A 25,011-nucleotide genomic window follows, 5' to 3' on the forward strand; every position below is an offset into this window, starting at 1 on the left:
CAGACCTTACATACCCAGCAATATCCTGGTAAATCTCTTCTGAATCCTCTGCCATCCTGAAAATACCCTCCGCACACAAGTATTTCTTTTCTATTAGTTAGAAAATTAGTTAGAAAATCCATGCTAATATTCTACAACCAAAACCATAGACTCTTATTAAGTGGCCTTATGTGTGGTACCTTATTGAATGCCTTTTTTGAAATCCAAATATATTACATCTACTGATTTCTCCTTTATTTGTCCTACTTGTCACCTCCTCAAAGAACTCTAATAAAATTGTCAGGCATAGTTTGTGTATTTTTAAGTGCCCTACATCCTCTATAATTGGCACTTGAACATTTTCCCAATGTCAGTCCTAATGGTAACTGACCTGTAGGTACTTTTGTTGTCTCTTTTTTGAATAGGGGTGTTTCATTGGCCGACTAAATAATTACTGGAAGATTATGACCAGTGTATCCATTATTCCAGTAGTTAGAGTATAGAATATTACAGCGCAGTACAGGCCCTTCGGCCCTCGATGTTGCACCGACCTATGGAACCAATCTGAAGCCCATCTAACCTACCATTCTCGTCCATATGCCTATCCAATGACCATTTAAATGCCCTTAAAGTTGACGAGTCTACTACTGTTGCAGGCAGTGCGTTCCATGCCCCTACTACTCTCTGAGTATAGAAACTACCTATGACATATGTCCTATATCTATCACCCCTCAATTTAAAGCTATGTCCCGTCGTGCTAGCCATCCTAGGAATTCCCTCCCACATCCGCCATTCCTGTGGCAGGTTAGACTTTATGATTTGAGCCTTGCTGTAGTCAACATCATCTTTTTGTCATAAATGTCATGTGGCTATGCTGGGGTGAGGATGGACAATAACGATTGTGTAAATCTATTTTAATTGTTCCCGCTCTGTAAGAAGTAAGCAGAAATATACTGGCTGCTTAGTTTAAACTTGGCCTGACTTGTTATTGCATTGACTTCCCTCCAGAGAATTTTAAAAAATCAGTCGTGGCATGTGACGTTACTAGCGTTTATTGCCCGTCCCTAGTTGCCTTTCAGAAGATGGTAGTGAGCTGGATTCTTCAACCGCTGCAGTCCACCTGCTGGCGGTGACCCACAATGCCCTTTGGGAGGGAATTCCAAGATTTTGACCCAGCAACAGTGAAAGAGCAGCTATGTATTTCCAGGTCAGGATGGTGAGAGCCTTCGAGGGCAATTTGTAGGTGGTGGTGTTCTCAATCTATCTGCTGCCCTTGTCCTTAATGGTTTACCGCTGGTGCCCAGCAGTTATCATTGACACATTGGTAGCTTTCTACAACACAAAAGAGACACAGTACAAAATGCGGACATATACAGTGAGAATGGAGTCTTCGACCTATTAATTACTTAGCTTACCACTGATGTTGTGCCACAACTGTTCAGCGCTTTGCAGTTGAACCTTGAAACTGCAATAGATATTGCTGCAGTAAGCAGTGTCAACAGGAGAAGTATGGCAAAAATGCAATTGCACCCTCATAATTTTACTTCCTTTAAAATTTTAAGATATAAGCTATCACGATGAGGAGACTTATCATCTTTAAACCCATTAGCTTCCATAGTACTTTTTCTCTAGTAGCATTTATTTCCTCCATGTCCCTTCCCAACCTTTAACCTCTTCGTTGTTTCGTATATTTGGAATACTATTAGCTTCCTGAACATGTGAAGAATGATGCAGTGTATATATTAAACTCATCCGCCATTTCCATCTTTCGCTACTATGTGCCTTGCCTCATTCTCTAAGGGGCCTATGCTCACTTTAGCCATCTCTCTTGTCAGATATTTAAAGAAATTGTTACTGTCTGTTTTTATATTACTTGCTAGTTTGCCGTAATAGATTTTCTTTTACGGCTTTTAGCTTTTGAAACTTTTCCGATCCTCTGGCTTACCACTTAACTTTGACACATTGTATCTCCTTTTTTATTCAGTTTGATGTTATGCTCAGCTTTCTCAGTGAAGTATGGTTGGCTTATCCCCTTTCTAGAATCTTTCTTGCTCATTAGGATTCATAGATGCTCTGAATAATGAGCTACTTTCTCAGAAGTCGACTGTTGTTTATCAACTTTTATTTTTGCTAAACTCCCTTTCCAGTTTACTCCTCTGTCCACTGTCCTCCTCTGTATGTATTTATCCTTACTAAGCTCAGCACAGTTGTTCCTGACACAAGTTCCTCCCAAAGCGAATGCTGAATTCCATGATATTATGGTCACGGTGCCCTATAGGATTTTTATTTTGAGATTGTTTCCTAAACCTGTTATGATTACGCATTACTAGACCCAAAATATATTGATCTCTAGTTATCCACAATACATGTTTCAGGAAATTGTCCTAAATGCACTTTATGAATTCTTTCTCATGGTTCTCTTTGCTGATTTGATTTTTCCAAAATATATGAAGATTAGTCACCCATGATTAATGTACTGCTTTTCTTTTAAACATATTTTATTATCTCTTGAAGCTACTGTTTGAAGCCAATAGATTATTCCCGCCAGTGTTGTCTTCCCGTTATTATTGTTTTCTTTACCCACATGGATTCTGCAGTTTCTAATCAAAGATCATTTCTTTCTACCATACTTATAGATTCATAGAGTCATAGAGATGTACAGCATGGAAACAGACCCTTTGGTCCAATTAATCCATGCCGACCAGATATCCCAACCCAATCTAGTCCCACCTGCCAGCACTTGATCCATAACCTTCTAAACCCTTCCTATTCATCTACCCATCCAAATATCTTTTAAATGTTTCTTCTATCTCATGCCAAAAACGCCACTCCATCACCCTTCCCTTCCTGCCTGTACATTTTGAAAAATCACACACCACTGAATATGCCTTAAAAGCAAAGTCACAGGATAGTGAAGAAGGCAATTGGTATGCTTTCCTTTATTGGTCAGACCATTGAGTATAGGAGTTGGGAGGTCATGTTGCAACTGTACAGGACATTGGTTAGGCCACTTTTGGAATATTGTGTGCAATTCTGGTCTCCTTCCTATCAGAAGGATGTTGTGAAACCTGAAAGGGTTCGAAAAAGATTTACAGGGATATTGCCAAAGTTGGAGGATTTAAGTTATAGGGAGAGGCTGAATAGGCTGGGACTGTTTTCCCTGGAGTGTCGGAGGCTGAGGAGTGATCTTATAGAGCTGAAAATGTGTTGCTGGAAAAGTGCAGCAGGTCAGGCAGCATCCAGGAAACAGGAGAATCAATGTTTCGGGCATAAGCCCTTCTTCAGGAAGATTCCTGAAGAAGGGCTTATGCCCGAAACGTCGATTCTCCTGTTCCCTGGATGCTGCCTGACCTGCTGCGCTTTTCCAGCAACACATTTTCAGCTCTGATCTTCAGCATCTGCAGACCTCACTTTCTCCTCAGTGATCTTATAGAGGCTTATAAAAGCATGCGGGGCATGGATTGGATAAATAGAGAAGGTATTTTCCCTGGCGTGGGGGAGTGCAGAACAAGAGGGCATAGGTTTATGGTGAGGGTGAAAGATATGAAAGGGACCTAAGGGGCAATGTTTTCACACAGAATGGAATGAGCTGCCAGAGGAAGTGGTGGAGGCTATTACAATTACAGCATTTAGAAGGCATCTGGATGGGTATATGAATAGGAAAGGTTTAGAGGGATATGGGCCAAGTGCGGGCAAATGGGACTAGATTAGGTTGGGATATCTGGTTGAATTGGATGAGTTGGACCGAAGGGTCTGTCTCCGTGCTGTACATCTCTGACTCTATGTAGTTTCTAGCTTTGATCTCCTTGTAACCATATCTCTGTAATGACTATAAGGTCATATCCACTAACCGTTTTGTACCATTAATTTGTGTTTTGTTCCAAAGAAAATGCTCTCTAATTAAAGAGCCATTAATTTTGACTTTTTCCAACTTTTTGCTTCCTTTGATCCTATTTGCTGCTGCTGTATTTTAATGCTTTTACACTCTATCTCTTCTAGTCCACTTGAGTATCGCTATCAAAATAATTGCCCTTCAATGCTGCCACATTCTTTAGTTTTTAAAGCTTCCATATGTCTTCATCCAAATCTTTCTCTCTTCTAGTTAACCTAAAGCCTACTGTACAGCCCTGTAATTTGATTCACCAGGACACTGATCTTAGAATGGTTAAAATGAAGCCTGTCCAATTGGTGCAGCTTCCCTCCACCCCATGATTTGGAGGTGCCTATGCTGGACTGGGGTGTACAAAGTTAAAGATCACACAACACCAGATTATAGCACAACAGGTTTATTTGGAAGCAGTAGCTTTCATATTGCTGCTCCTTCATCAGGTGATTGTGGAGTATAAGATCATAAGACTCAGAATTTATAGCAGAAGTTTGGGTGGCATGGTGGCTCAGTGGTTAGCAATGCTGCCTCATAGTGCCAGGGACCCACGTTCAATTTCAGCCTCGGGCGACTGTCTGTGTGGAGTTTGTGCATTCTCCCTGTGTCTGTGTGGTTTTCTCCGGGTGCTCTGGTTTTCTCCCCACAGTCCAATTAAGTAGATTGGCAACGCTAAATTGCCCATAGGGATGTGAAGGTTAGGTGCAAATGTAGGGGAATGGATCTGGGTTGGTTAGTCTTTGGAGGGTTGGTGTGTTGTTTTTGTTAGGCTGAAGGGCCTGTTTCCACACTACAGGGATTCCAATTCTAATTCTAATTCTTTACAGTGTGATGCAACTGAAGTTATATATTGAAAAGATCTGTATTGTTTGTTAAGTCTCTCATATTTTAGAATGACCATGTTGGTTTCAGTTCTTTCGTATGTAAATCCCAGAATGTTTTTTAAAGTTACATTCTCAAGAGAACTTTAACAATAGGTACCATGTCAGCTCAGAAAATGTATTGAGGTGTGACGTTAAAGTTTGTCTGTGTCCCAATGTTCAGACTGATTCTATTTCTAAAAAAAAGGATTTACAGATTTCATGTAAGATTCTGTAAATCCTTTTTTTAGAAATAGAATCAGTCTGAACATTGAATAAAATATGAGACACTTAACAAACAATCCAGGTCTTTTCAATATATCATTTCAGTTGCATTGCTCTGTAAACTTTTGCTATAAATTCTGTGTCTTGCAATCTTTTACTCCACAACCATCTGATGAAGGAGGAGCGCTCCGAAAGCTAGTGCTTCCAAATAAACCTGTTGGACTATAACCTGGTGTTGTGTGATTTTTAATCTTTTATCCCAGTAACAGTGATGATTCCCTATGAATTGAAACTCCTTCAACACTAATCTTTGAGATACCCATTTAACCTGTTTTTATTTACTTTCTGTCAGTTTTCCTGTGGCCTAGGTAGTAATTGTGAGCTTATTACTTTGGGTGTTCTGCCTATCAATTTAGCTCCTAACTGTTCAGGATCTTTCAGCAGAATATCCTTTCCATTCCTGTCAATATTATTTATACCAATATAGACAACGACAACTTTATCCTCCCCTCTCACTTCACATTCCTCTTCAGTCATAAGGAAATGTCGTTAATCTTGGCATTAGGCAGACAACACAACCCTTGGGACTCAAACTCACAGCTGCAAAAAACAGTGTCTACTTTCCTAGTAATACGTCCCCCACCATTACTGCATTCATATTTCTTCCTACACTTGAATGATTTCTTGTTCCACGGTGTTGTGGTCAGTATGCTTATCTTCCCTGAAGTCCCTGCTCTTGTTCACACAGCTTACAAGAACCTTTTATCTATTGGACAATAGTAGAGACAAAGGACTTTTGAGCACTTCCCTTGGTCCCCATACTTGCCCCACTTATAATGATAACTTTTGCCTTTGATCACAGACCGGGTTTGAATGACCTAATCTAAATGTGTGACCACCCCCTGGAGCCAGTTATCCAGGAAGCATTCCCCTTCTCTGATGTGAGGCAATGTATGCAACTTAAACTCCAGCTCCTCAACTCAAACTTGAATTTATTTGAGTGGCAAATACTTGCAACAGATGTGATTAAAATTTACATAGAGGATTTGGAATTGGGGACCACGTGTACTGTGTCAAAGTTTGCGGATGACACTAAGATGAGTGGCAGAGCAAAGTGTGCAGAGGACTGTGAAACTTTGCAAAGCGACGTCGAAAGTTTAAGTGAGTGGGCAAAGTCTGGCAGATGGAGTACAATGTTAATAAATGTGAAGTCATCCATTTTGGTAGGAGTAACAGTAAAAAGGACGATTACTTGAATGGTTAAAAAATTACAGTATGCTGCGATACAGAGGGACCTGGGTGTCCTTGTGCATGAATTATAGAGGGGTGGTCTGCAGGTGCAATAGGTAATTAAGAAGGCAAATGAAATTTTGTCCTTAATTGCTAAAGGGATTGAATGTAAAAGCAGGGAGGTTATGCTGTAGCTGTGCAGGGTGCTGGTGAGGCCACACCTGGAGTACTGCGTGCAGTTTTGGTCTCCTTACTTGAGAAAGAATGTACTGGCACTTGAGGGTGTGCAGAGGAGGTTCACTAGGTTAATTTCAGAGTTGAGGGGGTTGGCTTATGAGGTGAGACTGAGTAGACTGGGATGATATTCTTTGGAGTTTAGAAGAATGAGGGGGGTTCTTCTAGAAACCTTTAAATTATAAAGGGAATAGATAAGATAGAAGTAGAGAGGATGTTTCCACTGGTGGGTGAAACTAGGACAAGAGGACATAGCCTCAAAATTAGCAGGACCAGATTTTAGAAGGAACTTCTTCACCCAGAGGGTTGTGAATCCATAGAATTGTCTGCCCAGTGAAGTAGTTGAGGCTTCCTTAGTAAATGTGTTTAAAGCTAAGATAGATAATTTTGTGAACAGTAGAGGAATTAAGGGTTATGGTGAGAGGGTGGGTAATTGGAGCTGAGACCACAAAAAGATCAGCCATGATGTTATTAAATGGTGGAGCAGGCTCGAAGGGCCAGATGGCCAACTCCTGCTCCTAGTTCTTATGTTCTTATGTTTACTGTGGATCTCCTTGGGTTTCAACAGTTCACACATTCCAAATTTAATTAAGTTGGTGTTTCAATGTGCACCTTGAAATTAATCCATGGGAAGTTCACAACTACGAAATTTTGAACTGAGGATTTTATTTAAATTTCAGCAATAACTACAACTAAATTAAGTGTTATGAAGGTGTAAGGGGTACTGTACCTTTTAAGAAAGTTGAAAAGCTAGCAAGGACTTAGAGAGGCACAGAGAGTCCAGAACAAGATAACAATGTAATGCTTGGTCAGGACAGCTAACAGTGGCCGGGTTGCTATGAGAAAAAAACAAATTCAAATTTGGCCAATCAGTTTAAATTATGCCCCAATATACCAAACTCTAATTGATTTTGAATTTAGTATTTTGACAGTATTAAAACCAATGAAACGATCCAAGAGTTAACCAGAGCAGCAAAGAGAACTGCCAAAAGACCAATAGGTATAGGCTGCCAGTAAGAGCTCTCTGAGAGGTATCTCTCTGGAGAAGGAATTTGCACAGAGAAAAGACATTGACATCAACCTGAAAAGAAAATGTACAGAGGAAGATACATGGAGTAGATTTGTCAGCTGGCTGGTTTTGAAATATGAATTTCTTTGTAAATCTTAATCGGGAGCTTTATAGGACCAGTATTGTAGAATGGGAGGTAAAAGATAGGTTTAGAGAAAGGAGTTGTAAATAGTTGTTGGTTAATGTTCTCTGTTACACTTAAAGAATAAAGTTCTTAAATTTTTTGAACTTTAAATAGTGACTTTGGGAAAGTTCTTTGCCTCTCGGATTTTCACAGATTACAGCATGGTGTGAATCTTTTCCGGGTTGCTGGTTTAAATTAGCAGAGGGGTTTGCCCCATGTCATACCATAGGTTTGAACAAATTAAAGATTTAGACATTTTTGTACCCAGCAAATGCAAATACTCAGATACGCTGAACTGAAACAAACACAACATGCTGGAGAAATTATTTTCAACCTTCAGTTCTGAAGAAACTGCCAGAAATGTTGAATCTCTCCTGCATTCTCTAAGTTTGTTTCAGATTTACAGCACCTGCAATACTTTGGTTTTATTACAAGGCTGAACTAAGTTTGCCTGCTGGTTTTATAATTACAGCAGATCAATATTTTATTCTGTTCCTCTAGGTTGGTGCTTTAAATGCATGTTTCTTCGCAAAGCGAGGTTTTCAAGTGGAACTTTATGAAGCACGCAAAGGTGGGATTCATTTACTTTCTTTTTGCCTTTTAACATCGTCAAATGAACACACCTCCAAGTTGTGATTTAGTCTTAGGTATAGAAGTAGTTAAAACAATCTGTGGAGCTCGTACCTACTAAACTTAATTTAAATACCTAAGTTTATTAAGGTCATCTGTAAACTACAATTCCTGTCCATGTTGCTTTCTAAGTTATAATTTTGAATCACGTTATATTGTATTATAATGTATCATATTATATCAAGATTTAATATCTAATGTTGGAAAATATTATCCAGAGATGTACACATCTCATTTGCCATCATGTATTGAGCAACCAAACAAATCATTGGTATTGATTTTGAAACATTTTCTTAAATTCTGAATTTTCACATATCCAGAATGTGACAAAGCTCTTCCTTTAACAAGGTTATGTTGTTCTTGACTTTTTTTGAGAGAGAGGTCGTAAAAGACACAGACTCCAAAAAGTCTGGGGTTGAAGGGTTTTAGAGCCAATTTGTTTAGAGCTAACAAAAGCTGCCTCAGGCATAATGCTTTCAAATTTTAAAACACATACTTGTCCAATGAAAGGGGACTATCCTGTTCTCCCAGCTCAGCTTTTCTCTGGGTTGGTTTGAGTTTTAGTGCAGGAGTGTTGTAAAATTGCTGGACCTGAAGAAGCAGGTCCAGGCTGGTACTCTCTCTCTCTGACATCTGTCCTGTCAGACCCTGTGTTTGAGTTTACCTTTTGTGCAAAGGGTGTTTATGGGGATTGTTGCAAGTATTTGGAATAGCATCATTAGGTTCAGTTTTTGGATAGGTATTCTGTATTCTGTTCTTTTTCGTTTGTATTTCATCCAATAAACTTGTAAATAAATTCTGTTTTGTTCAAAACAAAGTGGGTTGACCAGCAGCATCCCTCCTTGAATATCCACTTTACACCTGCTTAAAACAACTTGCAAAGTTAGGGTCTGGGCGACTGGCTTGAAATGTTTTGATGGGGTCTGGCCTGGTCCATAACAAGAAGAAAATTTTCAGTCATAAAATTGAATAAGTGTACATGTTAACTTAATTGATTTTATGATATTTATTCACATTTCTACTTCAAGGCCTTAGTCCCTTTTAAGTGTGTAATCTAACAGTTACAATTCACTAAATTTTCCTGCAGGCAATCCTGCCATCAACAAGTTTAGAAACGGAACATTCTTCACCTTGTGAAAGATGACCTCCCTCTTCACATCCTCCCATTGCTGCTAAAAATGTTATCAAGTTCTGACATAGCAGCACTGAATCCAGATCCCCTTCATTTTGCTAACCTAAAATGCTAATAAATCAACTTCCGCCATAACCATGCTTACCTTAACCATGTTCTTGTAAAATTGAGACACATTGTGAGCAAAACAATATTTGAACTGTAAGCATTTCAGTTATTGAATAAACTGTTTTTGTGAGTGTAGTTTTAAACTTGTTTAAAGTCTCCATTCCCCAGGAAATAATGAGGAGTGATTGAACTCTGTTCACCCAGTAGAAATAACTACTATATAGGAAAGGTGGTAAGGAAAAGCCAGGGAACTATAGATCGGTGAGCCTGATGTCGGTGGCGGGCAAGTTGTTGGAGGGAATCCTGAGGGACAGGATTTACATGAATTTGGAAAGGCAAGGACTGATTAGGGATAGTCAGCATGGCTTTGTGCATAGGAAATCATGTCTCACAAACTTGATTGAGTTTTTGGAAGAAGTAACAAAGAGTGTTGATGAGGGCAGAGCAGTGGATGTGATCTATGTGGACTCCAGTAAGGCGTTCAACAAGGTTCCCCATGGGTGACTGGTTAGCAAGGTTACATATGATGGAATACAGGGAGAACTAGTCATTTAGATGCAGAACTGTCTCAAAGAGAGAAGACAGAGGGTGGTGGTGGAGGATTGATTTTCAGACTGGATGTCTGTGACCAGTGGAGTGCCACAAGGATCGGTGTTGGTTCGACTACATTTCGTCATTTATATAAACGACTTTGATATGAATATAGGAGGTATAGTTAGTAAGTTTGCAGATGACACCAAAATTGAAGATGTGTAGTGGACAGCAAAGAAGGTTACCTCAGATTACAACAGGATCTTGATCAATGGGCTGAGGAGTGGCAGATAGAATTTAATTTAGATAAATACAAGGTGCTGCATTTTGGAAAAGCAAATCAGAGCAGGACTTATACACCTAATGGTAATGTCCCAGGGAGTGTTGCTGAACAAAGAGACCTTGGAGTGCAGGTTCATAGTTCCTTGAAAGTGGAGTCGCAAGTAGATAGGATAGGGAAGAAGGCATTTGGTATGCTTTCTTTCATTGGTCAGAGTATTGAGTACAGGAGTTGAGAGGTCATGTTGTGGCTGTACAGGACATTGGTTAGGCCACTTCTGGAATATTGCATGCAATTCTGGTCTCCTTCCTATCAGAAAGATGTTGTGAAATTTTAAAGGGTTCAGAAAAGATTTATAAGGATGTTGCCAGGGTTGGAAGGTTTGAGCTATAGGGAGAGGCTGAATAGGATGGGACTGTTTTCCCTGGAGCGTTAGAGGCTGAGGGATGACCTTATAGAGATTTATAAAGTCATGAGGGGCATGGATAGGAGAAATAGACAAAGGTTTTTCCCGGGGATCGGGGAGTCCAAAACTAGAGGGCATAGGTTTTGGGTGTGAGGTGAAAGATATGAAAGGGAGCTAAGGGGCAATTTTATCATGCAGAGGGTGGTGTGTGTATGGAATGAGCTGCCAGAGGAAGTGCTGGAGGCTGGTACAATTACAGCATTTAAAAAGGCATATGGATAGGTATACAAATAGAAAGGGTTTAGAGGGATATGGGCCGTGTGCTGGCAAATGGGACTAGATTGGGTTGGGATATCAAGTCGGCATGGACAGGTTGGACCAAGTGGTCTATTTCCATGCTATATGTCACTACGACTCTAATTGGAGAAGCAACAGCTTTGATGGAGTTGAAATCATGTTACCTGAATTACTTTGGGTCCTTCCCAGCTCCAGTGTCATATTAAACTGGTCTTCCGCAGGACAGCCTCATCAGTCTAATGTGTGCAAGTAAGGGTTCTTTGGTGTAACAAGAACTCCACCACAACTTGGAGGGCTAGTTGGAGTGTGACACTCTATTGAGTAAAGCCTATTTGTCAAGAATTTAAGGCTTTAAGTGTTCCTTGTAGTCTGCAAAAAGCCTGAGTTTTGTTCCGAGCTTCACAAGAATAATGCTATCCTGTGTTATCTAATGCTCTGGCCACAATCTTCCCAGATGTTGCTGTTTTTAAGCCTGTGGGCCCTGAGCTAGTGAAATCCAGCAAGATGTCTGTTTGGGGCGTGCAGCTAGGACACCCCCAAAATGGGCAAGCTCATGCTCTAACGATTGGGTGACACTTGGTGTGCTCTACCTGCATGATTATTACAGTTGTCTGATGTGAATTATTACGTATACTTGCGAAGATCACATTTGCACAGCATTTGCATGTACTGTATACATCTCCGGGAACTGTTTGCTCAGCTTGCTAGGCAGTTAGCTTGTGGATCAGATTTACATCAATCCTTCTGGTTGCGTGGGAACCCAGGCTTGCCTTCTTGCTAAAACAGGGCACTCTGCCACTGTTCAACAAATAATCAACAAAAACCTATCCCCAGGCAGAGAACTCAACAAGAAGCACAATATACGTTATTAGTTCAATGAAAAATTTCTTTGCTTTCCCAATTAGTTTCAAATAAAGGTGAACAATAGGTTCATATCATCAATGTGATATAGAAAGGTGCCATTCAGTCGATTAAGTTTGTGTCAAGTTTCTGTAGAGCAATCCAGACCAATTTTTCTTGCTCATAGCTGTTCAGTGGCCCACAAAGTTTCCTTTTAAAGTCATTCATCTTTCCTGCTTCTCCCGACTGAGAATTCCAAGTTGTTAGCACTCCAAGGATAACAATCCCAGCTTTCCAAACCTAAGGTTTTATCCGAAATTCCTCATCCTTGCAACCTTTTTGCTAAATCTCCTCTTCGTACTCCGTGTTTTTGTGTGTCAGGAACATCCTTACAGCTCAAAGTGTAAGTGATTGCAGCAGTCATGTGTCCCATGTTTAGTCACATAGCAGTGGCAAGCAAGAAAAGTCAATACCTGCTGGCAGATGATTCAACTTCAGGTTGGGATAGGTTTTGAAATGCTGCTCCCTGCATGCATCCAGGTGGGAAGAGCTGCTACCAGTTGGGAGAAGTGTTTATTGACCCATCATTAAAATTTTTCAGCAAATTACAGCCTCCAACCTTCCATGACACCACCCATCAGGTGATTCCCATCGCTCTCTGCTTTTATCTATCAATCTATGTTCCTAGACCCCTCCTTGCCGCATCCACTCTGCCAATGTATCAAGATCTTCAAGTTCTCCTGCAGACTAAATGTCAAGCTCCTCCCACGACACAATTGCCTCCTCCCACTTAGAGCGTATGTAAATAGTCCAACTCAGGAAGGGGCCATACTGGACCTAGTGTTTGGAAATGAGCCCAGCCAGGTGGTTGATGCTTCAGTGGGGAATTACTTTGGGAATAGTGATCACAATTCCATAAGTTTTAGAATCCTTGTGGACAAAGACGAGAGTGGTCCTAAAGGAAGAGTGCTAAATTGGGGGAAGGCCAACTATACCAAAATTTGGCACGAGCTGGGGAATGTAGCAGCTGTTTGAAGGTAAGTCCACTTTCAATATGTGGCAGGCTTTTAAAAAGAGTTTGGTTGGAGTTCAGGAGAGGTAAGTTCCTGTGAAAATGAGGGACCGAATTGGCAAGGTTAGGGAACCATGGATGACAGGTGAAATTGTGAGACTAGCTAAGAGGAAAAAGGATGTGTACATAAGGTCTAGGCTACTGAAGACAAAGCTTTGGAAGAATATCAGGAATGTAGGACCAATCTGAAATGAGGAATTAAAAGGGCTAAAAGGGGTCATGAGATATCTTTAGCAAACAGGGTTAAGGAAAGTCCCAAAGCTTTTTTTTCACATGTAAGGAGCAAGAGGGTAACTAGAGAAGGGGTTTGCTCACTCAAGGACAAAGGGGGAAAGTTTTGGGTAGGGTCGGAGAAAATGGGTGAGATTCTTAATGAGTGCTTTGTATCGGTATTCACTAAGGAGAGGGACATGATGGATGTTGAGGTTAGAGATGGATCTTTGATGGATCCAGGTCAAGTCAGCATAAGGAGGGAGGAAGTTTTGGGTATTCTAGAAGGCATTAAGGTCCCCAGGTCCGGATGGGATCTACGCCAGGTTACAGAGGGAAGCAAGAGAGGAAATAGCTGGGACTTTAACAGATATATTTGCAGCATCCTTGAACACAGGTGAGGTCGCAGAGCACTGGAGAATTGCTAATGTTGTCCCCTTGTTTAAGAAGGGGAGCAGGGATACTCCAGGTAATTATAGACCGGTGAGCCTGATGTCAGTGGTAGTGAAGCTGCTGGAGAAGATACTAAGGGATAGGATCTATTCCCATTGGAATAAAATGGGCTTATCAGTAATGGGCAGCATGGTTTTGTGTGGGGAAGGTCATGTCTTACAAACCTAATAGAATTCTTTGAGGAGGTGACAAAGTTGGTTGATGGGGGAAGGGCTGTAGATGTCAGAAATATGAGCTTTACTAAGGCGTTTGACAAGGCTCCCTATGGTAGGCTGATGAAGAAGGTGAAGTCACATGGGGTCCAAGGTGTTCTAGCTAGATGGATAGAGAACTGGCTAGGCAACAGGAGACAGAAAGTTGTAGTGGAAGGGGGTTTCTCAAAATGTAGACCTGTGAGCAGTGGTGTGCCACAGGGATCTGTGCTGGGACCAGTGGTGTTTGTGATTGGAGGAAGGTATTGGTTGCCTGATTAGCAAGTTTGCAGATGACACCAAGATTGGTGGTGTAGCAGGTAGTGAAGGGGACTGTTAGAGAGTACAGCAGAATATAGGTAGATTGGAGAGATGGCCAGAGAAATAACAGATGGGGTTCAATCCGGGCAAATGCGAGGTGATGCATTTTGGAAGATACAATTCAAGAGCGAACTATACAGTAAATGGAAAAGTCCTGTGGAAAATTGACATAAAGAGAGAGCTGGATGTTCAGATCCACTGTTCCCTGAAGGTCACAATGCAGGTCAGTAGAATTGTCAAGAAGGCAACGGCATGCTTTCCTTCATCAGACAGGGTATTGAGTACAAGCGTTGTATAAGACTTTAGTTCAACCACATTTGAAATACTGTGTACAGTTCTGGTCACCACATTACCAAAAGGATTTGGATGCTTTGGAGAGGGTGCAGAGGAGGATCACCAGGATGTTGCCTGGTATGGAGAGCGCTAGCTATGAGGAGAGGTTGAGTAGATTAGGATTATTTTCATTAGAAAGGCGGAGGTTGAGGGGGGTTCTGTTTGAAGTCTACAAAAACATGAGAGGTATAGACAGGGTGAATAGCAAGAAGTTTTTTCCCAGAGTGTGGCACTCAATTACTAGGGCTCATGAGTTCAAAGTGAGAGGAGAAAGGTTTAGGGGAGATATGCGTGGAAAGTCCTTTATGCAGAGAGTGGTGGGGGCCTGGAATGTGTTGCTAGCGGGAACGATAAAGTCATTAAAGATGTATCTAAACAGACACATGAATGGGCAGGGAGCAAAGGGATACAGACCTTTAGCAAATAGGTGACAGGCTTAGGTAGAGGATCTGGATTGGTGTAGGCTTGGAGGGCCAAAGGGCCTGTTCCTGTGCTGTAATTTCCTTTTTTCTTTGTTAACTGTTCACTTGGACCTGGACTCTCTCCAGCTGGAAATACGTTAGTAGAAATGGCCAGCTTCTCAGTCATCCTCCATTTAGAGCTTGTGACCCTCCATATTCCCACTGTCAACTTTGAGTCTGAACCCACCGTCCTTGATTATTGCTGTGCACCCACCCCCCATCACCCTTGAGCCAGTGGAGTTGATATTGGACATCACTTCATTCGTCCTCCAATCCTGGACTCCATATTCTGCAATTATTTTTTCTGCAGTAGAATTCCTTGATGCGCCCTGTGGGATCTATGATTACCCTTGCCTCCAATTGGATTCTTAGTTTATTAAAGATGATAATAGGGGCGATACAAAAAAACCCAAAGAACTGTGTACGCTAGAAATCTGAAACAAAAACAGAAATTGATGGAGAAACTCAGCAGCTCTGGTGGCATCTGTGCAAAGAAAACAAAGTCAACTCTATATTGAGTCCTAAAGGCCGCAGGGACTCCAAATGGAAAGTGGGATACTGTCACTAATTCAATAATTTTACAGCCTTTTTCCTTGTCCTTTACCCACCTCCACATTCCAGGCCCTGTCATCACATGGACTGCTTTCATCACAGCCAACCCATTTTCAGCCATTCATGGTCCCCGTTAGCAGTATTTCTTTCTCCCCAGCTTATCATTACCCATTCCTTTGTCTGCTAGAATCATACATTACAGAAACAATCAGGTTGGCCCATTGTTTTTGCACTGCTTTTGATGTGAAAGATGCCTCCAGCTCATCTTCTTTCCCTGTTCTTTGTCCATTTCATCCTGAGTGCTCAGCCTGAAACTAGGCCCTGGACTCATGGTCTGGTGATGCTTCATTCTGACCTGTTTCTCAGTGGTTGTTTGCCATTGCCTTGCATTCACAGGTGTAGGGTATTTCCATATAGACCTGGAAAATTAGATTTTCTTTCTAAGTATGCATCCAATTTTCCTTTGAAAGTTTATTACTGAATGTGCTTATGTACATTTTAAAGTAGTGCACCCCAGATTATTACTTAATGCTCATATTGGTTGAATGTAGCTAATAGACACTGAAATGTTCAAGGATGGAATGCATCTAAACAAATTTTATATTTCCTACATTATAGATATTCGAACTGCCAAAGATGCAAGGGGAAGAAGCATCAATCTTGCATTATCTTACAGAGGAAGGCAGGCTCTAAAAGCTATTGGCATGGAAAACCAAGTATGAAAAATTTATCTGTTTTCCAATAAAATCAAACAAAATCTGATACAATCTTTTATTACCAAATCAAAATTGAACTGGTGTGTTTTTGCAGTTTATATACTGTCTAATACTGCATGAATTCCATGAGTTGGATTTTACATGCCATTCTTTCACTGGTGGGATTGCAGTGGATGGACTTATAAAATAGGTGCCATGCCGTGCAAGCCTGCCAGACTATAGAAACAATAGAGAAGATTTGGCTCCATTTGAGACCCTTAAATATTCAGTTATTGCCTACGTAAGTGTTTCATTTCACTAATACTTAGGGTGGCTGGAGATGTCTGTGTTCAATATTCATCAGAGCCGGTCTTCTCTGCAGTTTTTTGGCCAGATCTCAAGTGCTGGTGTCCCCTATCCAACGTCCCACAAATCCCAGTTCCTCAAATTCCACTTGACATGTTTATCGATTGCCTGTGATTCCTGGAGATATAGTTCCATTGCTGTGGGTCTGGACCTCACTACAAAACTGGAAATGGTCATTGCATCTGATGATTCTGTTGGGATTACATGACTGTCGACATTTAAATGGCCGGCAGCTGTGGACAGCTCCATGAAGCTTGACTTTCTCAAGAGAGCTACAGAAGTTTTACCGTGTAATGAGTAAAGCTCTGTCAGCTGAAAAATTAAAATGGAACAAAAAGGCCAAACAGAGATGGGTTCACCCTTGACATTTAAACCCAGATACAGGGAGCCCAACCACAGTGAATAATTCAGCTTCATATTGGGGATTAGATAAAGACAGTCAACTGTTCTGTTTGAATTGATGATGTTCAGAATCCAGGAGAAGTTTTCCAAGAAATATCAACTTTTCTTAAAGAATAAAGAGGAATATCACCTTGTTTTAATATGAAAGAAAAGAAACCACATCTGAAATGCTCAAAAATGCATGCATTAACATAAATTTTGTAATATATTGCATAACAGAAAGATTAAAAAGTTAAAATTTTAAAAAGAAACAGGCTTGTTTGAGAATTTTAGCACAAAGAGCTTCTCTGATCACACCAAGATTCAATTACTTCATCTCAGAGAGCACATGTGATGTGGTCTCACAAATGACCTGGAACTGAAGCATACCATCCTTACTTTTATGTTCAGTTTATCTCAGAATAATGGATAGCATTGCATGGGCCTTCTTGATTATATGCTGTACCTGCAAACAACCCTCTTGTGACTCGTGCGCCACAACACCTAAATCCCTCAGCACTTTGGAATTCTGCTGATATTCTCCATTTAAGTAATATGTTTATTCTTCCTACTAAAATGAACAACTTCACATTTTCCCATATTGTATTCCAAATGCCAAATTTTTGCCCACTTACTCAACGTGTCTACAACTTCCTTAGATCTCCTTCACAACATATTTTCCAACCTATTTTGGTGTCATCCATGAATTTAGCTACAGTGCCTTCACTCTCCTTATTTGAGCCATTGATGTCAACTGTTACAGGTTGAGACTTGAGTTTGCATTCCTGCAGATCAGATAAAGAATGATTTATGCATGCTTCATTTTCTGCCAGCCAGACAACCAATATTCTATCCATATTCCTGTTACTTCCTACACATGAACACTTACTTTCCACAATAACCTTTGATGTCAGAACCTATGAAATGCCTCCCAAACACAAGTATGGTACAACTGCAGGGACAGTTATCCACAACACATGTTACCTCTGCAACAAACTCTGATCAATTGGTCAATCATGATATCCCTTTGACAAAACCACGCTGCCTCTCCTTTTATTACTACTTCCAGTGTGGAAACAGGCCCTTTGGCCCAATAGGTCCACACTGACCCTCCGAAGAGCAACCCACCCAGATCCATTCCCCTACACTTACCTCTTCACCTAACACTACGGGCAACTTAGCATGGCCAGTTCACCTAACCTGCACATCTTTGGACTGTGGGAGGAAACCGGAGCACCCGGAGGAAACCCACGCAGACATGGGGAGAATGTGCAAACTCCACACAGACAGTTGCCCGAGGCGGGAATTGAACCCGGGTCTCTGGCGCTGTGAGGCAGCAGTGCTAACCACTGAGCCACCGTGCTTTCCCAGTTATATTAAATTAAGTCCCAGTTATAATCTCTTTATTGATGGATTGTAATACTTTCATCATGACAAATTATAGTTTCCTGTTTTCTGCTTACTTCCCTTCACGAATAGAGAGTGTATATTTGTTCCTTTCTAATCCACGGAAAGTTTATTACCTGATAACACTGAGAAAAATAATCACAATATCATGCAGACACATTTAAAAGGGGATTGTCCTGAATACATAATCTACAGTTAGTTATGTGCTTTTGAACCATAAAGGTTTATCCTACGATCACCTTTGGCTAGCCGATTTCTGACAGCAGTATAGAATATCAAGGTTATCTTTTAAGTTCTCCGTTTTCCAATTTTTGTTTTCAGTCAGCATCATTGCTGAACTTGTCTTCTTGAAAGAATGTTTCAGAGCTGTAGTCAAAAATCCATCTCTAACTTTTCCAAAAAAACTTCCTGAAAAAGTAGCTGGCTATATATTCCATCTGCTGATGAGTTTGTTTTTCAGGCGTGATAATTGTAGGTGATCATTGTCATCTTAAACATGTGAAGATTTTTATTATGGTACTAATCAGAGACCGGATGAGAACCACTTTTATATCTCCTGGGGTGATAATTGACGACAGAGATAGTTATGAAACTTGGCCAATTTCTGTGGTCAGGTGATATCATTGGCCATTTTAAGTCTGTGTGTTTTTGGTCCACTTTTAAAAGCATTTTAGTCTATGAAATTCCCAGTCTTAAATCAGACAATGGAATTCAAGACCAATCGTCCATATTTTATATGATCATACCAAAATATCAATCATATCGTTAGTTTAACGTATTAGAACATGTATCATTAGAATTGGAAACATTAAAATTTTTGAAAGGTGTCAATGACATTTTGTTGGTAAATTTAACGATGTGTTGCACTAAGCTTAAATGATAGTGTTCAGGATTAACAATGTTTGCAATGTTATTGTGTGTTGCCTGAGAAATCTTAGAATTCCAAATTCTTAAAAATGTAATTCTTCAACACTTGTCTTTTTAGATAGTGTCTAAGGGCATTCCCATGAATGGGCGAATGATCCACTCCCTGTCAGGCACCAAGTCTTCTATTCCTTATGGAACAAAAGGCCAGGTAATGTTCATATATAAAAATGCTCCACAACTTTGTAGCATGGCACATATTAAGAAGGATGTCTTGAATAAATTTTCTTTTATCTCTGTGAAGAGGCAGCAGGATATTTGGTTTTCTTTTATTCACTCATGGTACATGGGCACTGCTGGCTGGACCAACATTTATTACCTGTCCATGATTGCTCTTGAAATGATGGTAGTGAGCTGCCACCTTGAACTGCTGCAGTCCATGGGCTGTAGATAGATCCTCAATGTTAACAGGAAGGGAATTCCAGGATTTTTATGCTACCACACTGAAGAAGCAGCAATATATTTCTAGGTCAGGATCATGAGTGACTTAGAGGAAAACCTGAAGATGGTAATGTTCTCATATCTGCTACCTTTGGTCTTCTAGATGATAGTAGTCATGGGTTTGGAAAGTGTAGTCCAAAATCATTGGTGAATTTCTGCAGTGCATCCAATAGATGGTACATGTTACTGCTACTGATCATTTGTGTGAAGGGAATGGATGTTTGTGGATGTGATGCAACTCAAATGGGCTGTTTTGTCATGGATCATGTCAAGTTTCTTGAGTGTTTTGGCGCTGCACCCATCCAGGCAGGTGGGAAGTATTCCATTACACTCCTGACTTGTGCATTGTAAATGGTAGGCAGGCTTTGGGAATCAGGAACTGACTTACCTGTTGCAGTATTTCTCACCCCTGACTTGCTCATGTAGCCGGTATATTTATATAGCTAATCTAGTTCAATGTCTCATCAATGGTAACCCCTAGGAGGTTAATAGTGGAGGATAGTGACGGTAAGGCCCTTAAATGGTGAGGGATGATGATTAGATTGTCTCTCATTGGAGATGGTCATTGCCTGGCATTTATGTGGCACAAATAAATTCACCATTTTATATTTTTTGTTATCAACCTGATCAGTTATGTTATCTGGAGCAAGTGGGACTTGAACCAGGGCCTTCTGTTCAGTGGTAGGGACACTTGCATTACAGCACAAGGGCCTTCCTTTACTATCTATGGTAGTTTACTCAAATGACTTGCATTTGTCCTACAGTAGAGCTAATTACCTACACTTATTCAGGAAGTCCTTGAAGCAATGATTTGCTAGATACCTTTTATAGGGTACAATATGAAAGAAGATTTAAAAAAAAATTTACAAATTCCCATCATGCATTTCACTATAGGACGGTGAGGGGAAAAAAGCAATTGGACAAAATTTGAGCATTTGAATTGAAACATTTTATTCATTATTCATTTACAGAATGCTTTAGGAAATGACAATGCATCTGGATAGTAATTGATAATCTAAAGTTCCAGATCTTGATACTGCATGTGGTAATTATAACACTGCATAGGGAACAAGGGATGTAAAATAAAGTGGACTGCTTGGGTGTACAATCTTTCTCATCCAGTTGTCCGCCAGGCATTTTGTCAATATGTTATGCCTCAGAAGGTGAAATGTGGTTAATCTTGCTTTCCTAAATTTTAAATTGCTGCTTTGGGCAAGCCTTTGCAAAACTAATCTTGCCAAGTGCGATTGTATATTTACCAATGAAAACAAGTCGCTGTTTTAAATCAACAATATTCCTATTGTCACTGCTTGGAGAAACAATAGTTAATTGTGTATCTTTGCCCTTCAGTATATCTTGTCAGTGGATAGAGCAAATTTAAACCGAGCATTATTATTTGGTGAGTAAATGCTGAACATGTTATTCTAAAATTGTTTTGTCTCATTTCTCCTCTGGATACTGAGATTTGCTTAATCTGTTTGCATTTGTAGCTGCTAATCAATACCCAAACGTTAAGTTAAACTTTGAAAAGAAATTGCAACACTACAGTGCTGATAAGGGGATCCTGACATTTATCAGGTAATCTGTCTGTGGTTTGCTACCATTTTGTGAAGGTCATATCTAAACTCTATTTGGTCCACGCTGTGAAATAAAGAGAGCAATACAGATTGCAATACCATAAAACGTCACTGCTGAAAGTTGAAGCAAAATGTTAAAATGGATTGACATTCTGAGAGATTCTGGCTTTTGAATCTTAATTTAGCTTAATCTAAGGAGCTGCTCTTTGATTACTGAGTTTGAACAAAGGTGCCTCTTTCTTGTATGCACTACCATGCCTTTATGAGTATATTCTTACTTGTATAAAATTTTAGAATTTATAATTGCATCTGCAATGGGCTCTGAAATTACAGTCTATTTATGGCAGGACCAGGTCATTAAATCAGGATAAATACTTCTTTCTAGCCAGTTCTGACGTGTTTTCTGTCCTGTCCTTCACAGCAGTAGAGGTCAGGGGAATGTGGTGTCAAGACTTTTTTACTGGCTGCAGGACAACTTGTTAATGATACACATTGCCATCACTATTTGGTGGTGGAGAGAGGAAATTTTTATGATGAATAATAGTGTGCCAATTAAGCGGACTGCTTTGGCTTGGACCGTGTCAAGCTACTTGAATGTTGTTGGAGCAGCACTCATTCAGGCAAGTGGGAAGTATTCCAACAAACTTATAACTTGCGTCTTGTGAACAAGCACTGGGGAGTCAGGAGTCGAGTTACTTGTCGAGTTTCTATTTTAATTCAAAGTTTCCATGACTAGTAAACTAAAAGTAGGTTCTGTTTTTTAAAGACAAGTAACAGGATTACACTTGCTGCAAACTAGACCAACAATGACTGATGGTCACGTGTTCTATGTTCTGGTTAGTTGCTCATTAGCATATTCGCTCTTAAAGTGATATCATATACAGAGGAACCTCGATTATCTGGGATTCGATTAACCGAATTTCAGATTATCCAAACAAGGTCGCAAGGTCCCAATGCTTGGCTGACTATTATCTGGCATTCGATTATCCGAATGAAATACTCCCCGCCTGTGTCCTTTGAATCATCGTGGTTCCTCTGTATTACTAGCCTCAGAATTTCCAGCCTCTAGCCTGCTGCTTTAGTTACGATATTCATTTGATTAGTCCAATTCAGATTCTGGTCAATGGTAACCTCCAGGATGCCAACAGTAGGGGATTCAGTGATGATAATCCCATTGAATGTCAAGGGAAAGTGGTTAGATTCTCTCTTATTGAAGATGGTGTTTCATATCTTGACAATCATTCAGATTCTCTAACCCATTTTTCCACATGGTAATAAAAGTTAAAATTATTGCCATACAGTCCAGTAACCCTATTACTGGATCCTTTCAAGTTAAGAGAAGCACAATAGCTTTCGGAGCGCCGCGCTTCATCAGGTGGTTGTGGAGGACATAATTGTAAGACGCAGAATTTATAGCAAAAGTTTACAGTGAGATGTAACTGAAATTATACATTGAAAAATACCTTGATTGTCTGTTGAGTCTTTCATCTGTTCAAATACCATGATAGTTTCACTTCTTTCATGTGTAAATCACAAAACGTTTTTTTAAAAGTTGCTTACTCAGGTTAGCTGTAACAATTGGTGTTAGCTAGACAATATGTTGAAGGTGTTAGCCTCCTGTGTTCTCTGTCTATGCCATGATGTTTAGATTGATTCTAATCTAAAAAGTGAGGTAACAGAGTTTTACATGAATTCATGCAGTTTTTGAGCAAAGTACAATGTAACTCTGCAAGTACAAATTCACCCCACAAAATATATGTATATTTGTGCGTCTTTGTGTGTGTGTGTGTCTGGGTTGGGGGGTTGTGAGTGTGAGAGAGTGTGTGTGTGTGTCTGAATTGGCGGATTGTGAGTGTGAGAGAGAGTGTATGTGTGTGTGTATGTGAGTGTAGAGTGTCTTAAGTCTGTGAGGGGGTGCATGTGTGAGTATGTGTGTGTGTCTGGGGTGAGGGGTTGTGAATGTCTGTGAGAGAGATTGTATATGTGTGTGCGTGAGTGTAGAGTGGTCTAAGTGCATGCGTGAGTGTGGAAGTGTGTGTCTATAAGGGTGTGTGTGAGTGTCTGTGTATATGTGTGTGTGTGTGTATGTGTGTGTAGAAGTGTGTGTGTGTGTGTAGAAGTGTGTGTGTGTGTAGAAGTGTGTGTGTGTGTATAGTGCAGTGGTGGTCACCTGTAGTGTGACATGAACCCAAGGTCCCGGTTGAGGCCCTCACTATGTGTATGGAACTTAGCTATCAGCTTCTGTTCAGCCACCTTTTTCTGCTGCCTGTCCCGAAGTCCACCTTGGAGGATGGTCACCCCAAGGTCCAAGGTCGAATGTCCTGGACCGCTGAAATGTTCCCCAACTGGGAGGGGACACTCCTATCTGTTGATTGTTGTGTGGTGCCCATTCATCCGTTGCCGTACCCTTTGTAGCCTCCACAACCACCTGATGAAGGAGCAGCGCTCCGAAAACTAGTGTGCTTCGAATTAAACCTGTTGGACTATAACCTGGTGTTGTGTGATTTTTAACTTTGTGCACCCCAGTCCAACACCAACATCTCCAAATCACATATTATAAACATTTCTAAGTTTGAAGCATCTGTGTATGATAGCTAAATTTTAATCATACTGCCATTTATCTTATGAGATGTTATGTATTTTAGTAACTAAAACTTGTGATGATATTCTGTGCTTTCAATGATCACACCTGCCTGTAGAATGTACTTTACAGTGCGCCTTACATTGTTTGCTATGATTATTAACATTGCTGTTTTTCATATCTCATTTCCAGTCACCCTCACATTTCATATGCTTCAGTGCATTTTTAAATCTGTTAAGTAGCTAACTACTTCAGCACTGTTCTTACTGGTGTGTTCCAGTTGATCATTTGGATATGTAGTGTATTCGGTGAGCATATGAAGCGAAGTTGGATATTCCTACTCTGTTTTTAAAGGCAACATTTTAAATTCTTTCATTGTGCTTCCTGCAAATTAAAAGATTTTTAATGTTCAAATAGACTTGAATATGCTAAAAAATGGTATATGTACAGTGTGTTAGCATGCAGGTAGAGTGAGCAATTCAGAGGGCAAATGGCTGTTACAACTAGGAGATTCAGAGTGCAGGAATAAATACGACTTGCTACAGTTGTACAGGACTTTAGTGAGAGCACATCTATGATATTATGTGCAGTTCTAGTCTCCACCATATAAACAGGATGTTCTTGCATTGAGAACAGGACAGTGAAGTTTCCCTGGGATGAAAAGGTTTTGTTATAATCAGAGGTTGAGTCATTTGGGTTTATATTGTCTAGAGTTTAGAAACATAGAAAATAAGAGCAGGAATTAGCCATTTGTTTCGTATGAGCCTGCTACCCCATTCAATCGGTTGATCATCCAATTCATCCCTTACCCTTTGATCGCTTTAGCCCTAAGAACTATATTTCCTTCTTGAAAACATTCAGTATTTTAGTCTTAACCTCTTTCTATGGCAGAGAATTCCACAGGTTCACTACTCTGTGAGTGAGGATTTTCCCCCTATTCTTAGACTGTATCCTGGATCTGGGCCTCCTGGTCATCAGGAACATCCTGATTCTATTTACCCTGTTTCGTCCTGTAGATCTCTGAGATCCCCCCCCCCCCCCCCATTCTTCTAAACGCTAGTGAATATCGTCCTAACTGAGCAAGTCTGTCTTCATACATCTCTGCTGTCATCCCAGGAGTCAGTCTGGTAAACCTTTGTTGCACTCCCTCCATAGCTAGAAACCTTCAGATGAGGAGACCAAAACTGCACACAGTACTCTAAGTGTAATCTCACAAAG

At 40.4% G+C, this 25,011-nt stretch overlaps 1 protein-coding gene across 1 annotated transcript in view; it reads left to right on the forward strand.

The window, feature by feature from the left end:
* Positions 1–25,011, forward strand: part of kmo (kynurenine 3-monooxygenase) — a 77,773-nt gene that overhangs the window by 3,000 nt on the left and 49,762 nt on the right. The window contains exons 2-6 of the mRNA XM_043695590.2: positions 8,106–8,175; positions 16,040–16,137; positions 19,256–19,345; positions 20,986–21,034; positions 21,126–21,213. Of these exons, the coding sequence (XP_043551525.2) occupies positions 8,106–8,175; positions 16,040–16,137; positions 19,256–19,345; positions 20,986–21,034; positions 21,126–21,213 (395 nt within the window). The remainder of the gene's footprint in view (positions 1–8,105; positions 8,176–16,039; positions 16,138–19,255; positions 19,346–20,985; positions 21,035–21,125; positions 21,214–25,011) is intronic.

Source organism: Chiloscyllium plagiosum, unplaced genomic scaffold, assembly GCF_037043375.1.
Source record: "Chiloscyllium plagiosum isolate Xiang-an unplaced genomic scaffold, Cpla_swu_hap1 HiC_scaffold_10, whole genome shotgun sequence".
Classification (NCBI taxonomy): Eukaryota; Metazoa; Chordata; class Chondrichthyes; order Orectolobiformes; family Hemiscylliidae; genus Chiloscyllium; species Chiloscyllium plagiosum.